The sequence below is a fragment of the Chlorocebus sabaeus genome, chromosome 24 (assembly GCF_047675955.1).
Source record: "Chlorocebus sabaeus isolate Y175 chromosome 24, mChlSab1.0.hap1, whole genome shotgun sequence".
NCBI classification, from domain to species: Eukaryota; Metazoa; Chordata; class Mammalia; order Primates; family Cercopithecidae; genus Chlorocebus; species Chlorocebus sabaeus.
The window spans coordinates 75,834,739-75,853,283 of NC_132927.1; the positions used below are offsets into that span (position 1 = coordinate 75,834,739).

The following is an 18,545-nucleotide window of genomic DNA, read 5'->3' on the forward strand; positions in this document are numbered from 1 at the left end:
GACATCTAGTCACAAAGCATTCACAGTAACCCTGACTTGGAGGTGGGATTATCGCTTATATTTTTACTACAACTCTACACAGCACAAACTATGCACCTGGTTTTCATTGAATTCAATGATTGTCTACTAAATATTCACTCCAAGCAAGCCTTTGTGGCTGATGGTCATACTTTCCCCGGTGCCGTCATCCTGTCATTCTCCTCCAGGCAGGAGAGTACTGTGTTTCAAGGAGGCTGTTGTGACCGTTTATCAGAACTCTCAAAACAAAAACAGTTGTCCAGTGGTTGAGCTTTAAACAGGAAAAATATCTGAGTACAACCTCCACATTTTTCTCATTATCCAGGCTTCTAAAGCGAAAGTTTAATTATCATTTAAAATGTGGCCTAAATGTCCACGGCACGGAAGAGCATCGCAGCAGCCATCACTTTCTCACTGACAGTCACTGTGCTCTTACGAGTAGCTTTCGCTATTAACGTACATACAAACATAAGATGTTTTAATCTTCAAATCCAACACCACTCCAATTCCAGGAAAAAAAGCCCTGAGATGTGAGCACACTGGAGAAGCAACCATTTTACTCCTTCAGACTAGAGTTCCATTTCAGATATTAACTTACTATCACTTAGAGGGCAGACAGGAAAGGGGTAGCAGAAGGCTAAAATCCAAGGTTGTCTGGGGTCCCAATAAAGAGGTTCTGTAGCTGTTTGAGAACTTGGCTTTGCAAACTACTTTCTTAGGCCAGAGAAAAACTCCTCGGTAAACTGTTGGAATCTCACCAAAGTATCAATCACGGCAGCCCCTGGGACTAATCCGGTACTGCTGGACTTTCTTCACGCATGGTAGCCCGTATAAACACAGTATATACAGCAAGGTTCAAGCAAGTCTTGGCAAATTTTAACACTGGAGAGGAAGACTGCTTTTATTTCGCTATATTCTTGGATTAAAGGTATTTACTTAAAATAATAAACACTTCTCCGACATTATTACTGGTTAGCTCGGTTTTGAAATACTGGCAAGGTCATTTCAAGAAGAAAAACGGGAGAGGGAGAGGTATATTTTACATAAGGTAAAATTCACACTTTTCAGTGTCCGGTTCTGAGTTTTGACAAACGCATTTATAGTGGTCTCATCAGCACCACAATCACGCTACGAAGAGAGAGGTAACTCTTCAAGGATTCTTAAAAGCAAAATTAATTTGTCAGCATACTTTAAAAGTATTTTTGAAATATCACCTTATTTATTTAGAAAAGCAAAATAACACGGTCCGAGTGGTCCTAAGCCGTGAATGCCTCTGCAATACTTAAATGCCCTCCTCCCAACCCCGGCCCGACGAGGGTGAGCCCCGCAGCCAGTGGCGCGCGTCACTGTCGGCTCCTTTTCCCGAGTGGAGACGGGGGAAAAACAGAGTTGCATCGCCAGGCTGGAGCCACGAGGAGAAGAGTTTAACGCCGGAATGACAAACTCTAAAGCACTGAATGCCTCTCCCTGGTAGGGCACTGCGCGTGTGGAGCACGGCCAGGGACGCGTGGGAAGAAAGACGACCTATTTCCTACGACCGTCTTCCTAACTGGACCGAGCGGGAGGAGGCGGGGGCTGGTCCCCGGGCACCCCGGTGGGCACCGAGAACTCGCAGAGAGGAACATAAAACCGCACGGCCTTCCCCGAGCAGCGAGGAGACGGGAGGAAGGAAGGAAATGAGAGCTCGACCCGGCCGCGCGCAGAGCCGAGCCGACCAGCCCGAGGGGCCAGGGCCCCACCCGAGAGCAGGAGCGAGGGCCGGGGACAGGAGACCAAGCGCGGGGAGAGCGCTGCCTGCACCTGCCACCATCTCGAGACCGGGTGGCGCGGGGCCCGGGAGCGTGGGCGACAGAGGGGACCGGGCAGCGGCGAGAGCGCGCCTCCTGCCCCGCAGGGCGCCCGGGCCGAGGCCGACCGGAGCCCTCCGACCCCGCCGGGCCCTCCCTGCCCAGGCACCCGAGCGCACACCTGCCCCCTTCAAGCCCTGGGCCCAGAGCGGCAGGCGGAGACCCTGGCGGGGGCGCGGGCCGGACTTCGGCCGAGGGGCGCTGGCTAGGGCGAGGGACGGCCTCGTAGAGCTCGGAGACGCAGCGCGAGTTTTCCCCGCAGCCCGCGGGCCGCGCGCGCGCAGACACCGCCGCCAGCACTCACCTGCCCGCTTCCCTTAGCGCAGCGGGAACGACGCACTCCGGCCCGGACCCCGCCGTCCGCCTCAACCAACCCCCAGGCGGTGGCGGCGGTGGCGGCGGCGGCGGCCGGACGGGAGGGGCGGGACGGCAGCCTGAGACGGCCCCGCTGCCGCGGCCCAACCCTGCTCCGCCCGCCCCGGACCCCGCCCCCGGGCCGCCGCCGCCGCTGCTCATTGGTCCACACCTCGGACGCATGGGCGCGGCCCCGCCCCGCCGCCCAGCCGGCATTCCGTCCGGGGTCCTCCCCAGCCAGTGGGCTGGCGGCTCCCGGGGGCGAGAGCGCCCGGCTCAGCGGCCGCCAACCCCGAAGTCGCAATTGGCTGCGTTCGCCCCCGCCAGAGCTCTGATTGGGCGAATCTCGACCCGGGCTCCGCCTACGCGCCCAAGTTCCGTTAGCAGGTTCGGTTGCTCCAGAATGCCTTTTTGCTCCAAGGGGCGGGACCGACGGGATGGGCCCTGTGACTGGCTCCTCCCCCTGCACGCAGCAACCACTGGCCCGCGGGGCGGGCGGGCGGGCGGGGAGGAGAGCGGCGGCTTGTTCCTTAAGAGAGCTCTGCTTTCTTCCCATTGGTTGACAGGCATCCTACTCTCTCCGCCCCTCCGGTCGCTTGGTTTCGTCTCAAGACGCAGCGTGATGACGTAGTTCCCCGACATTCCACATGCAAGATGGCCGCAGTCGGCAAGGAGAGACGTCGCTAAGGGGCTTGCCTGAAGCGAGAGGTGAGTGACCCACCGACTGCGGGCAGCACCGCCCACCTCCCGCGTATCTGGAGGTCGGAGTAGTTTATGGTCAACCGCCACCATCCACTGGCGGAGTCTGTCTTTCCGGATTCTGCCTCCCTCCGCTAACCTCCGGTACACATTGAACTTAGCGGGCGGCGCGGGGCTGTGGGGCGGGCGTGTAGAGAGGGTCTGAGGCGCCGGGGCGGGGCAGGGAGGCAGGGCTCAGTCTAGAACTGGTAGCGGCCCTCGCACTGGGGAGCAGTCAGAGTTCGGGGACTTTCTAGGGGTTGGGCAAAAGGGGCAGGGGTGTTAACCGCGCACAGTCTCACAGCCACAGACTACTCATATCTCCCCGATTATTTCGCGGCGTATTAGTCCCAACCTTGGCTAGGCCTGAGACTTTTTGGAGGTTGTTCCATGTCTAGGGTACTTCGACTTTGGAGTTTTGAAGAGCCACGTAACGAGGGTGCGACTAAGAATGAGGAAAAGGCACTTCCGCGGTTAGATTTAGTTGTTGCCAAGACATCGTCTTGACGGACCCGCTCCTGGTGGTTGCTTTGGTTTGTTATGAGAGAAACTGTTCTTTAGAAAATTGGAGCGTAAGTCTAGAGGTTATCTGACAGCTCCTAAACTATTGTCTGCCCAAGATAGGCTCGGTAGTGCTCGCTAAATTTAGATTGCCAGTTAAACGGAGCTTTCGCTAAGTCATCTGAGGTTGGGAACTGTTTCTAAGAGCATTTCTTAAGGGTGGTCTTCTATGTTTTTAAGGGAAACTTGGTGATGTTTGTGTATCTCGATCTAAATCGCTGTTTACAGATATCTAGCACGATGCCTTGCAATTGTAGGTGCCCACTAAAAGTTTTTTCAATGATGTTGCTAGAATGAAAGCGAGGAGCTTTCAGCGCCCGGAACACTGCCTGACGTTTAATAAGCCCTCCGTATTGCTGAATGAAAGAATGGATAGATGGTGGTAATGGTAATAGTATTGATAGACATCTGGATTAAAGTTATGCCCTTAGGATGCTTACCTGTTAAATGATCTTGATTATGAATATAGTAATTATCCGAGATTGTTTTATTCAGAGCGACTACCACTGCTGTCTTGTAGGGTTTTTTCCCCCTTTTGTATCTCATTTCGATTATACTGTGATGCAGTATTCAAGCATATCAGTCGATTTCTAGGCAAATCCTGTTTAAATTTGTTCCATTTTGAAAATGTAGTTTGCACCAACAAGCAATAAAAACTATTCGAGTTGTTAATGAGGTTCTTAAATGTTAAATGCTGTTTCTAAAATTGAACGTCATAAAGAAAAATTGGTCATAGCCGTGGCCTATAAAATGGACTAGTTCATTTTAGGACGTTATGTTTGAAAGCAGTGACTCTGCTGAGTGTCTAAAAGGGAGGACAGTGTTTTCTGCTTGTTTTCTTTAAAACTGGATGAGGACAAAAAAATCTAGAGGAATTAAATTCAAGGTAATTGAGGAGATTACAGAGTGATCATATTTTTAAGCTCAGGTAAATTGTATACCAGAGTATTTGCAGATGACTTTATAATATCATTATTCATAAATTTTGAAAAATCCTAAAAGTGCAGTTAATGATAGAAGACTAGAGTCTGGTAAATGTCTCAGTTTTCACACAGAACCATTCGATGGCTCTTGGCTGCTAGGAACCTTTTAATAAACTGTTTTAGAATCTGGTTGGAAGAGCCAACAAGTTTATGAGTACTTGGGAAAGGAGAGCTGATTCCCTGAAGCCAACAGAGCTTCAATAAGAAAAGGCCAGGTGAGGCCCGAGGTGGTGGCTCGCTCTTATAATACCAGTACTCTGGGAGGCCAAAGCTGGAGGATCACTGAAGCTCAGGAGTTCAAGACCATCCTGGGCAACATAGTGAGACCTCATTACTAAAAAAAAAATTAAAAAATTAGCCAGATGTGGAGGTGCATGCCTGTGGTAGCTAGGGAGACTGAGGCAGGAGGATCACTTGAGTCAGAGATCAAGGCTGCAGTGAGCTGTGATCACGTGACTGCACTCCAGCCTGGGCAACAGAGCAAGACCCTGTCTCAAGAAAAAGCCAGGTGACACAAATCATTTCCTTTTGTTACTAGACTGGTGGTGATTGGGGATTGCTGGACGTAAGTTCATTTAAATTTATTTAGGACACAGTCTTCCAACAAGATTCTAATACTGTGTCTAGATACAAGAGTTAAATATGCATTGGATAAGGTGTGGTTAGATGGATTGATATCCATGCAAATTACCAACCCCAAAATGTTGATTAATGGGTTGATGTAAACCTGAGGAGATGTCTTTGGAGATATGCTACAGGACTCTGGTCTTGCCCTTGCTCTGATTAACACTTTTTTATTACCAACTTTAAATATATAAGCAGCATGATTCTCAAGTTAATAAATGCACTCAAACCATGTAGTGATAATCAGCCGCACATTAGATGACACTCGGAAATCAAAGAGTTCTTAAAGGCTGAAATACGATAATAGGCCAGAACCAACCAGATATAAATTTACTACGTGAGATTGTCTCAAAAAAAATGTTTAAATAAATAAATTTAGTTGGTGTGATTACATTTACAAAAACTCAGTTTTGCTGGCTTGAGAAAAGTGGTTCTAGGATGTAATGTTCCACTTACAGAAGAAAAGCAGTGTGTGGATTGAGGGAAGGCAGTATCTTGGTATAAAGTAAGACAGATTGTGGCTGCTACTTGCTAGCTGTGAATTAGTCAGGTTGCTTCGTGTCTCTGGCTCCATTTTCTCAGTGATAAATTGTGAGGATAAGAAAACTAGCTTGCAGACATGGCTGCAACGCAGCAGACACACAATGGATGTGTTACTGAATGTTAGTTACCACCCCCCTCCCATGTACTATGCACATCATATCTGTTTTGATTCCTAATATTTAGGGAGGACTTGAAACACTTAAAAAAAAAAAACAAAAAAAAGTCATGATGAGAAAAATGGTTAGATTTGTTTACCCAAGAGAAGAGAATGTAAAAATTGCTTTTACCTATTTGAAAGACAATCAATAGATAAGGGAAATGTATTTTCAAAGGTTAGTTTAAGGACCCTGGTAGAAGTTAAAGAGTCGCTAAAAGGTAGATTTCATTCATGCATTATTTTATGCCATCTGTGTAGCAGATCTAGGGGATGAACAGAACAGATAAAAATCAATATAGGAATATAGGAATTATGTGAACACCAGTTATTGATACCCAGCAATGCCACATAGGCTGTTTTATAAAGTAATGAGGTTTCATTGATAAGTGGCCAAATATTACTAAGAGGGGATTTCGATATTGGGTGAGATAATTGAGTGGTGACATTTACTATTGTTTCCATAATTCTAAATGTAGAAAATATATTTAGTCTTTTTTTTTTTTGAGTCGGAGTCTCGCTCTGTCACCCAGGCTGGAGTGCAGTGGCGCAATCTCGATCTCAGCTCACTGCAAGCTCCGCCTCCCGGGTTCACGCCATTCTCCTGCCTTAGCCTCCTGAGTAGCTGGGACTACAAGTGCCCACCACCACACCTGGCTAATTTTTTTTTCTTTTTTTGTATTTTTAGTAGAGATGGGGTTTCACCGTGTTAGCCAGGGATGGTCTCTATCTCCTGACCTCGTGATCCACCCGCCTCGGCCTCCCAAAGTGCTGGGATTACAGGCACCTGTCTTTTAAGATGTAAAATGATATTTATGAAGCCCATTCCTGAAAGGTGCTGCTAAAATGCCTTGACAGGTTGCTTGTGTATGGATTTTCATTTTGCAGAGTTCATAAATCTCAGTCATTTTCACAGGAATCACGAGCTGCTAATGAGAAAATTTATAACTTTCGGGTCTTGTGAAAAAGTAATTGAAGAGTAATAGGGAACAGGTTTATAGACCTGAGGCAAAAACTTTTTCAGGGAGTTCTACGATTTTGAGGACTATCTCTATTCTGTTTATGTCCATAATATTTTCACTACATTTCATGAATTGTTTATATTCTGCCTTGGAACCTAAAGGGACCAGGAGTTTGGCCAGTAACAGAAGGTAAAACAAAATTGAATATACTTATGATTTATCCACTTGTGGACCGAGATTCTTTTCCATTCCAGTTTCATCCCTACTGGGTTATTCCTAACAGTGTTCCCCACTCTGTCCCTGTCTTCTAAACAGATATCTTGGTATTCTACTTCCTAGAGAATATGGAGGTACTTCCTCCCCCTTAAAAGATTATTTAAAAGTGTCTTTCTCAAAATTTTCCTTCCCTTCTTAGGGAAAAAAAGAGCTTTCTTTCTAAGGTTAACTTTCTTACTATGCTTTGTATTATCCCTTGACCAGTTAGCCTCCCTTGTTCTGACTCCACTAGTCATTCCTTTTTTTTTTTTTTCTGGCTGCAGACATTTTTCCTTCTCCTTCATGCTGAAAAATAAATAAAAACCAAAACAATAACAAAAACTCCCTACTATTACCTGTTACTCTCTTTGAGAACAGATGCCTCAAAAGAATAACCTGTTTCTGGCCGGGCATGGTGGCTCATGCCTGTAATTTCAGCTACTCAGGAGGCTGAGGCAGGAGAATCACTTGAACCCAGGAGGCAGAGGTTGCAGTGAACACCACTGCATTCCAGCCTGGATGACAGAGGGAGACTCTGTCCCAAAAAATTAAAAAATGAGTAAAAAAGAATAACCTATTTCCTAGTCTGTTCATTCTTTACCACCCCTTGCAGTTTCTACACCTTCTGTCCTATTGCACTTCTAAAAATGTTATTTTATTTATATGTGTATGTAGGTATTGTAAGTATAGTCCTATACCATACAAATTACCCACTTAAACTGTACAAATCAGTAGTTTTTAGTATTTTCAGAGTTGTGCACCGTCACAATTTTCATTGTCTCTAAAAAACAACTAATCACCAATTAAAGTAAACTTTCCTTAGTTCCTTGTCCTTTAACTTTTCTTTTGCATTTGTCATTGTTGACTACCATCTCTGATTTAAAGCTGACATCCCTTGGTTTATTTTGCAATGAAGGATGCAGATTTCCCTACTTCTTGGACCAGTGTTTTTCCCTTTCTCTTATTTGGTGATTCTTAGTCCACAAGTGGATAAATCATAAGTACATTCAAGTCTGTTTTACCTTCCTGTCATTGGGCAAACGCTCTCCTTTGGTGATTCTTCCTACTTGGTACAAGTTCACAGAGTTCTGTACCCAGACTCCTTCCTTCTTCATTCTCCATCCCTCCATCCGTCAACACGACTTTATAGTTGTCACCTCTGTATAGATGAATCCCAGGTAGATATGTTCTGTAGAGACTTCAACTGGCCTATTTATCTGTCTGATAGATATTTCCACAAAAGTATCTTAAAGTTCTTCAAGCTTAGTATTTATAGAGCCAAATTCTTCTTTTCCTCCCTTCTTATCAAAACCAGCTTTTTCTCTTGTCTTATCCATTTGTCTTTGTAGTATCACCCTCTGTGTCAGTCAAACTTGAAATCATCTTTTTCCATTCTTTGCCTCATGGCCAATTATGGCACACACACCCCTTTTTCCAACTACCATTGTGTGGAGACAGGTGTATTAGGTAGTCTTCACTTGAACTGCTACTGTAGTCTCCTGTTTCTCTTTCTGCATACCTCTCAACAAACCTCATCATGCTCTCTCCCCTTACATGCATTATTATTATTCCCTGACAAATAATTCATATATTTATTTTTTATTGTCTCTCCCACTAGAATGTAAGCTTCCTGGGGCAGAGACCTTGCTTGTCTTGTTCCCTGCCATGCCATTAAGGCCTGGCTCATAGTAATGCTCAGGAAATACTTAAATGAAAAAAGTACATGGAAAACTGTTAGGCATATGTATCTCAAAGTAGCAATTCCCAACTGTAAATAAATTGCTAAGATGTGCCAAGATATTGATTCCCTCAGCCAACTGTCCAGTTGCCTTCTGTTCTATAACAATATATGTGCATGTTTAACACTTATTAATAATCAAACACCAGAAACATTTTACATGCCCAGACAGTAGAATGGATAGATAAAGTGTGTTACATTCATAGGATAAAACTGTACTGTACAGCAGACTTTCTCAGCTTTGGCACTATTGAAATGTTGGACTAAATAATTTCTTGTCATGGGGGATTGTTCTGTGCACTGAGGATGTTCAGCTACATTCCTGGCCTCTACCCACACTGGATGCCAGTGGCAGCCCCCCAGTTAGGAAAACCAGAAGTGTCTTCAGACATTGCCAAATGTCCCCTGGGGGGCAAAATTGTCCCAGGTTTGAAAACCTCTGCTCTGCGGCAATGAGAATGAACAACTGCTGCCTTATGCAACAACAGGAATGAATCCCACAAACTGAATATTGAGCAGAAGAAACCAAATGTAAAAGTGGTCCTGTGTCATTGCACAGTCCTTCAAACACAGGCAAAACTAATTGACGGAAATAGAGGTCAGAATCGTTATCTTTGGGAGGATAGTGACTAGGAGAAGAATGAAGAGAGCTTCTGGAATGTTGGTACTGTTCTATTTCTCAACTGAATAGTGTTACACAGGTGTGTTTACTTTGTGAAAAACAATCAGCCATACACTTATAATTAGTGCACTTTTCTTTTTGTATGCTGTGATTCAAATTACAGTGTTGTAATTTATGAAACCAGTACCCACACATAGGCAAGTATTCCTTGGCTATCGAGGGATTGATGAAGATAAGGAGTCCTCCTGGTCTCCTGTGCAGTCTCATCTGACTTTATCCCCAACTTTTTATTATATGAAAGAATAGTGCAATGACTACTTGTTTACCTGTGGATACATATTCGTTTTTTGCCATGTTTACTGTGTGGTTGTGTTTTAGCCGAACTATTTGAAAGTAGGTTGCAGACATTAAGACACTTTACCCAAAATACTTCAGCCTTCATCTGCTAAGAATAAAGTCATTCTCCTGTGTAATCACAATATCTTTATTACCCCCAAAGAAAATTAACTGACAGTAATTCCCTTCCTGATATCCTGTAATATACAATTCATACTTAAATTTTTCCTAATTGTTTGAAATTTCTTTTTAAAAAAAAAAAAAAAAAGATCTAATCAAGGTTCACATATTGCATTTTGTTGTTAGCCCTCTTTAGCTTTTTTAAATCTAAGACAGTCTTTCAAAATGTTTTTTGATAACACTGACAGTTTTGAAGAGACCAGGTCGGTCGTTGAGTAGAGTATCTCACCTTCTGGATGTGACTAATAGTTTCCGTGTTGTGCTTTTTCACTTACTCTCCTACCATCAGTTTTTATTGTAAACTGGAAGTTCAGTCAAAAGTTTGCTTAAATTTAGGTTAAGCTTTTGGGGGACAAGAATACTGCATAGGTAGGTGATATTTATTTCTCATTGCAATCAGAAGTCACATAATGGCAGGTTTTCACCCTATTAGTGATGTCAAGTGTGCTCATTTTGTTAAGGATAAGCTGTATTATTTTTTACAGTAGTTAAGATCAGTGCTAGCAAAGTAGCATTTATTATCAATAGCATTTTATTCTCAGTAGTTATCAGTGCTAGCAAAGTACTATTCTCTCTATATATTAATGTTGTTATGGACACATAGATTGTATTTTATGATCAACTGCAGTCATTTTTCTTTTTACTCTTCAAATTACCTTGAATTAGTCCAGTGGGCACCCATCATGATGATTCCTATGTCTGTTTTTTTTCCCCTAGCAAATCATTCCTTCAGCAGTCCTATGGCTTTTGATAAGCTTTGATTAGTCTGAGTACATCCCAGGTGGGCTCCAACCCCAGACTGGAAAGAAAGCTGCTTCCTTTTAGAGGGTATTGGTATTGAAAAAGTTAAGATTTCAGAACTAGGTTTGTCATTCCTTCTTGGTACTTGAAAAGGAGAGAAATGGGATATAAATGTATATATTTTTAACCGTGATTTATCTTGATATCTTCAGTTAAAGTTTAACATCACAGATTTTTTCTTAACATTTGGTTTTGTGCATGTGTACGTTTGTTTTCTCTGCACTGAAAATCTTGGTTCCTAACAACATTAACATTTACATATTTGCTTTATTCCACAACATGCAAAAAAAATTTGTTTGAAAATTACAATATTAGTGACACTACTAACAGTACAGTAATGAAGTTTTACAATTTCCTTGGGGTCGGCCACGGTGGCTCATACCCATAATCCTAGCACTTTGGGAGGCTGAGGCAGGAGGATCGCTTAAGGCCAGGAGTTTGATGCTGAAGTGAGCTAGGATCATGCCACTGCACTTCAGCCTGGATGACAGAGCAAGACTCTGACTAAAATAAATAAGTGAATAAATAAATAATTATTTTCAGTTCTTTTTGTCCTTAGAATATATCTCACTGAGCATGTAACAAGATCAGAAATTACTTGAAGTAAATTTTCTGTGTGGTTTTGTTGCCCATTTGGTTTGAGTTTTAGGATTTGCTTCTTGATTTTTAGTTAAGTTTATGAGTCTGTTAAATATTTACATGATTCAAACATCAAAGGTTATAAAAGTACTCGGAAGGGAGTCAAACTGAAAGAGCACCTAATGGCCACATTGTAATGATAAATTATCATTATCATAAATAATGATAGTGATAGTATTGGATTATAACCCAAAGAATAAAGTACTCACACCTATACTAAAATAAATAAACAAATGGGAGAGAAGAAATGAATGTTAACAAAATGATTCCAAATAATAAATGTTGAAGCAGTGAAGGAAATAGAAAGTCACCATTAGAACACCACAGTTATTATCATCTCAGGTGAGTGCTAAAATTAGTAGATGAAACTTGAAGGAGAAATAGACATTTGCATAGTATTTTGCATTATAAAATATTTTCCCCAAATATTTACTTACTACTGGGTGGCTTTAACATATGTCCACAGTTTCTTTGATGCCTCTTCCTCCAGAAAGTGAAGCTTAATTCCTTTACCCTTGAGTGTGAGCTGGACCTTGTGACTTGCATCTAAGGAATAGAAGATAGGAAGGGAAAAATAATAATTTACAGTGAGAAACCTGGTAGACTCCATCTTAACCAAGAGCTCATGGTTAACATTAGTAAGTTATTCTGATATCACCTGCACCCAAATATGATGTGTAGTTAATAGTGGTTATACCAAAGTTAATTTCTTTTTTTTGATAAATGAACCATGGTTATGGAAGATGTTTACATTAGGGAAAGCTAAGTGAAGGGTATAGACAAAAACTCATCTATCTTTACAGCTCTTCTGTAAACCTACAATTAGTTTAAAATAAAAGTTTTCATAAAAAGGCAAAGCTGTATGAAAAGATATACACATAGAGAAGTCTTGTTTCCATTCCTGTCTTTTCCATCCTGTTTTTCCTTATTAGTAATTATTTTTTGAATTACTTTTAAAAAATAGAGAGATCTGGCCGGGCACGGTGGCTCACGCCTGTAATCCCAGCACTTTGGGAGGCCGAGGTGGGCAGATCACGAGGTCAGGAGATCGAGACCACCCTGGCTAACACAGCGAAACCCCATCTCTACTAAAAATACAAAAAAATTAGCCAGGCGTGGTGGCGGGCGCCTATAGTCCCAGCTACTTGGGAGGCTGAGGCAGGAGAATGGCATGAACCCAGGAGGCGGAGCTTGCAGTGAGTCAAGATCATGCCACTGCACTCCAGCCTGGGTGACAGAGCAAGAATCCGTCTCAAAAAAAAAAAAAAAAAAAAAAAAGAGATGTCTGTTTTTTTCCCCTCCTTTGTTACATGGATGCTAATATACTGTGTACACTATCCCGTACCTTGCTGATCTGGAAGTCTCTCTGTCCAGTACTTAATGATCTTTCTCATTCTTTTTAACAGCTGTGGGGTATGCTGTTGTGTGCATGTACCATATTTTACTCAGCCAGTCCCCCGATGATGGGCGTTTGGGTTGTTTATAGTTTTGCCGTTATAAATAACACTACAGCGAATAATCTTATGCACATGCTGTTTCATAGTTGTGACATTTCATAGTTACGACAATATTTTCAGAGTCGATTCCTAGCAGTGGGATTGCTGGGTCAAAGAGCAAATGCATGTATATTTTTGTTGGATATCGTGAACTTCTCTGTGACAGTTGGACCATTTTGTACTCCCACCAGAAGCTTATAAGATCACCTGCTACTCTATAGCCTTGCCAACAGAGCAAATTGTCAAACTTCGGGATTTTTGCCAATCCAGTAGGTGAGAATTGTGTCTCAGTGTGATACCTGATTATGAACAGGTCATGTTTTCTGAGGTTTTAATTAACTGGTCTCCCCCCACCCTTTGAACAGTGCCCAATTTAATCAGTCACACGCAAAAATGTAAATTATTAGTTCAAGCTTTTGTCCAGGTACTTAATTCTTCCTCTTGGAAGAAAGATCAGATTTCCTTCAGAGCTACCAGGTGCAATGAGGAGAATACTCAGCCCCGCCATGTCACCCTCCCCACCAGAAATGAGGCAGGTACACAGAAAACTTTTGGTTTCCAGATGAATTGGTGGGAGCCCTGGTCCAGAACCTGGCCACAGAGCTGCTGTTTTCTTGCTGACCAGATTAACCTGGCTCTAGCCAGCTCTTTCGGAACCCTTTTGATACCTTATTTGAAAATTTCTGCTGTCTCTGATCCAGGTTACGAATGACTTATTTGTAACAGTGGTCTCTAGATGAGATCCTTGGTATTTTTCTTTTTTTCTTTCTCTCAGCATGGAGCTTTTGGAGAATGTCTTTATTCTGAATGAAAGAGAGGGAAGAGGATGAGGAAGCAAGAACAGTTTAAAGGAGCTCCTTCTCTCATGGACCACTTCCGTCCACCCACTCCCCAAATCACAAGATGCACATTTGGTTTACATCAGTGAATTCAGTGATTTGTGCAGATGTGAATTAACCAAATCCCATGACTTGTCTAAGTGAAAGTGCCTATATGGAATAAACTGAAAAGGGGTGCTAGATGGAAGAGATGGTTAGTTTTAGAACATAAATCTTTGTAAAGATTAAGACAGGCCCAGGTTTTACTGAAGCATGGAATCTGGACCAGTGTTAGAGTACTTGTGTGTCTAGTGAAGAAAAACCAGAAGAAAGTGAAATGTACTTCGTTTCTTCCAAAACTTTGTCAAATAAAAAAAAATTAACCCTTTAATCTCAAGAGAGAGGGAGGAAATACTCTTCTTTTTTAAACTACCATGAAATTTGAGATTTATTAATATTAGTACTGGGGTCATCTTAACAGTATTGTGTTAAATTGGCTCTGGAGTTAGCCTGGGCTTGTAACGAGCTATTGACCATATGGTTTCTACAGGACTAATCCCAAACCAGGTAAGATCTGTGATTCTAGATTGCTTATAGTATGGAGTATTCCTTTCCAACTTTGCTTTTTTCTTTCTCATAGGATTCTAACATTTTCAGAGAACATTTTGGAAAGAACAAGTCTACTTCAATAAATGAAGGAGAATAAAGAAAATTCAAGCCCTTCAGTAACTTCAGCAAACCTGGACCACACAAAGCCATGTTGGTACTGGGATAAGAAAGACTTGGCTCATACACCCTCACAACTTGAAGGACTCGATCCAGCCACTGAGGCCCGGTACCGTCGAGAGGGCGCTCGGTTCATCTTTGATGTGGGCACACGTTTGGGGCTGTATCCTGACTCTCCCTGGAGTCTGTTACAGATAGACTCCCCACGCACCACCAAGAAATAATTAGATTCTGTAGACAAAATATATAGTAATTTCTCTGTACCAGAGCAGTTCTTAAATATCTGTTTGAATGTTGTTTCTGGTGGAGGTTTTTCTCTTTCTGGTTTGTTATTTTGAAGGTGTAGACTTAGCCACTGAGGAGGTGGCCAGCCAGGAGGATATGAGGCACCCATGAGGATCACAGTTGAGGCTGGGCACAGTGGCTCATGCCTGTAATCCCAGCACTTTGGGAGACCTAGGCGGGAGCATCCCTTGAAATCTGGAGTTCAAGACCAACCTGGGCTGCAGTGAGCCAAGATCACACCACTGCACTCCATCCTGGGTGACGGAGACAGTCTCAAAAAAAAAAAAGATCACAGTTGAAGTGTTTCTAAAGGGTGTTAAAAGTATAAAACTTCAGCTTGCTAATTCTTGTACCAGAATTCTGACACCCTGAGATTCCCATCTCCTTACTTTGCCACTAATACTGTTTACTTTACCATTGGTTTTGTTGTTGTTGTCTTTTTGTTTTTCTACATTTAATAATATAACCTATAAAAGTTATTGGTTAGAGTCCTTAACCAGAACGACAGACACTATGATACCCTGGCAACTGGAATAATTTATTTTCATCGCTTCTATATGTTTCATTCCTTCAAGCAATTCCCAAGATATGTAAGTGTTTAAGTGTTTGAATTTTATTTTAATTCTCTGTCATATGTTTTTATTTCCACACAGTTTGGTGGACTAATTATAGTCTCTATTTTTCTCATATTTTCCAGAAAGTATTTATTTTTATGTGGTATATACTGTATATAAACAAAATGAAGTTTGAACTTTGTTTATTCTAATTAGCCATATTCAAATCTTTTCACTTAGGCCAATATGGACCATAGTCATATTGCACTTTTTATGAAAGTTTACTCCTGTGTTACCTTTCCCAAGATAAATTTGGGCTTATAATTGAGACTCAACAAAGACCAAGAAAGCAAAATGGAGCAGAAGTTGTTTATGCCATATCACTCATTCTTTGATTACTCCTCAAGACGTGCATTGTTTCTTACTCTCTGTGGGAGATAGAGTAGCTTTCAGTCCAGGGTAAGTGGTATGACATGCACAGAGCACATGATGGAAAGTGAGGCCATCGGAAGATACTGATAGAGAGCTGTGGCATTCAAGGAGGAGACGAATTACATCTTGGAGAGAGCAGGGAAAGTGCTAGGAGGAAGGTGCCAGCAATAAGGTAAGCCTTAAACGTACATAGGACATAGCCATGCCGTGATGGGCTAGCTTAGTGGTCCAACAGAAGCTAGCCTAAGCAGAGGTAGGGGGAAGCATGTGATACATTGTCAGCCCAGCCAGGAGCTTGATTTGGCAGGAATGATGAAACCCTGGCTGGATAGGTAGACTGGGTCAGACCACGATAAGCCTTGAATGCCAGACTTCCGAAATTTGACTTTAGTGGGTGAACTCTTATTAAGAGGTTTCATGAAAATGACAGACTTAACAGGAAGGTCATTGCGTTGATTTGTTTTGTTTGCTAAGATTTTACTTAGATTTATATACATGTCTTCCTCACTGGTTGTGAAGTTCTTGAAGAAGGAGACCATGTTGGAATCAGTTTTGTACCCCCGGCAGAGTGTCTGACATCTAGTGTGATCAGGATTATGTGAGGAGAGGGGCGTGTAGGAAGGATTGGAGCGGGCAAAGAGAAGCTGAAGACAGAGCATTTCAGACCCCAGCGATATAGGTACTGAGCTAAGGTTGAGGCAACTGGAGGGACAGTTTCTTCATCCATTCAGGCTGCTATAACAAAATGCCTGAGACCCAATAATTTACACACAACAGAAACTTAACTCTTCACAGTTCTACAGCCTGGGAGGTGTAAGATCAAGGTGCTGGCAGATTCTGTGTCTGGTAAGGGTTTACTCCTCATAAAAGGGCTCCTTCTTGCTGTATTCTCAAATGATGGAAGGGAGGAACAAGCCCCCTGGGCCTCTTTTATAAGGGCAGTAATCCCATTCAGAATCACTTCCCAAAGGCCTCACTTATTCATACAGCCACCTTGGGAATTAGGTCTCAAGCTATGAATTAGGACATAAACGTTCAGACCATAGCAGAAAGAAAAGGAAACATGGGCAGTGCTGTTGAGATGGATTCCACAGGACTGTGTTTAGTTGTGCTCTTTCTTTTTCCACGGCAAAGCTTGCTATTTAGGGAGTTAATTTCAGATTGGAATATGAGAAGAAAATTTATTTATGTGGCTATTTTCGTTTTTGGCATTTTCTTTGTTTACATGACTTTTTTTTAAGAAAGTTAAATTTTAAATAATTTTTGAAGCTAGAGTTTTGGGGGATTTATTATGTATAAAATTTCCTTCAAGATTCTAGAGTATCAGAGTATTTGTGAATGATAAAAAGGAAGGTTGCGGAATGAGGAAGACCAGTTTATTATGAAGGCCAAAATTTATTGTATCTATTTGTATGTGACCTTTGATAACAAAAATCAAGAACTTTTGTTTCTCTTTTAGGTGACAGGAGCCTGTTGCCTATTTCTGGCTGGGAAAGTAGAAGAAACACCAAAAAAATGTAAAGATATCATCAAAACAGCTCGTAGTTTATTAAATGATGTACAATTTGGCCAGTTTGGAGATGACCCAAAGGTAAGAACAATAATAACTTCCTGCCTTCTGGTCTTGATTCCTCTTGGTAGCATTATGATACAGTTCCACATGTTGACAATGCCTGTGGCCCTTGTGTCTGCCAGTCTCTTGAGTTCCTAAGAGGGCCTTCTGTAGAAGTTACTTTATGCTTTTGTAAGAAAGGAGGGAAGATCGTGTAGCCTACACTTACTCAGTGCTTCCTTATGTGCCCAACAGTATTCTCAGCACTTTGGGGCAATGGCACATTTCATGGATATGAGCAAAAATCCCCTTAATTGCCATTAGGACTCCACTTCTTAAGTGCAGTAGTGATGGCAGGGTTACAACTCCAGCTAGCTTCTGGGTCAGACAAAAGTACATATGCTGTATGTACACATACATGTGCCTACATATGCCATGTATCTTTTGCTTCCAAAGAATGTTGGAAAGTATCGACATTTGCAGCATTTTTATGCACCCAGAGCTTGATACTGGTCACACCACCCATCCTGTCCTATCCATACAACTCATGCCAGTGTCAGCAAGTGGTACTCAAATAATTGTACATATCCTTTTATTGTGTTTTTAAAATACCACTTTTAGGGACCCGTGGCAGTGTTCCTCCACTCCCATTCTCATCAAGTTCCCCTTATTGCAACCCCTGTAACGCCTGATAATTATCCTTCATAACATTTATCACAGTTTGCAATTAAATAGATTTTCAGAAGTACTTTATTTAGGCCAAGGCGGGCAGATTGCTTGAGCCCAGGAATTCAAGACCAGCCTAGGCAACATAGCGAAACCCCATCTCTACTATATAAGAATAAACTGGCTGGGCGCGGTGGCTCACGTCTGTAATGCCAGCAGTTTGGGAGGCTGAGGCCAGTAGATCACGAGGTCAGGAGATCGAGACTATCCTGGCTAACACGGCAAAACCCCATCTCTATTAAAAATACAAAAAATTAGCCGGGTGTGATGGTGGGCGCCTGTAGAGCCAGCTACTTGGGAGGCTGAGGCAAGAGAGTGACGTGAACCCAGGAGGCGGAGCTTGCAGTGAGCTGAGATCACGCCACTGCACTCCAGCCTGGGTGACAGAGCAAGACTCCATCTCAAAAACAACAAAAAAAGAATAAACTAATATTACTTTTAAAAAAAAAAACCTTTATTATTTTTTGCTAGGCATGGTGGCACGCACCTGTAGTCCCATCTACTTGGGAGGCTGAGGTAGGAGAATTGCTTAAGCCTGGGAGGCAGAGGTTGCAGTGAGCCGAGATCACGCTACTGCACTCCAGCCAGGACGACAGAGCAA

General features: G+C 42.6%; 2 protein-coding genes across 2 annotated transcripts in view; one reads left to right on the top strand and one right to left on the bottom strand.

Moving 5' to 3' along the window:
* The window catches only part of SETD3 (SET domain containing 3, actin N3(tau)-histidine methyltransferase), an 85,382-nt gene extending 83,081 nt beyond the window's left edge, over positions 1–2,301 (bottom strand). The window contains exon 1 of the mRNA XM_007987799.3: positions 2,170–2,301. The gene's annotated coding sequence lies outside the window, so the exon portion shown is untranslated. The remainder of the gene's footprint in view (positions 1–2,169) is intronic.
* A 545-nt stretch (positions 2,302–2,846) lies between these two features.
* CCNK (cyclin K) overlaps positions 2,847–18,545 on the top strand; it is a 32,737-nt gene continuing 17,038 nt past the window's right edge. Inside the window, exons 1-4 of the mRNA XM_037984477.2 lie at positions 2,847–2,927; positions 14,310–14,558; positions 15,189–15,270; positions 17,126–17,257. Coding sequence (XP_037840405.2) covers positions 14,362–14,558; positions 15,189–15,270; positions 17,126–17,257 — 411 coding nt within the window. The 5' untranslated portion in view covers positions 2,847–2,927; positions 14,310–14,361. The remainder of the gene's footprint in view (positions 2,928–14,309; positions 14,559–15,188; positions 15,271–17,125; positions 17,258–18,545) is intronic.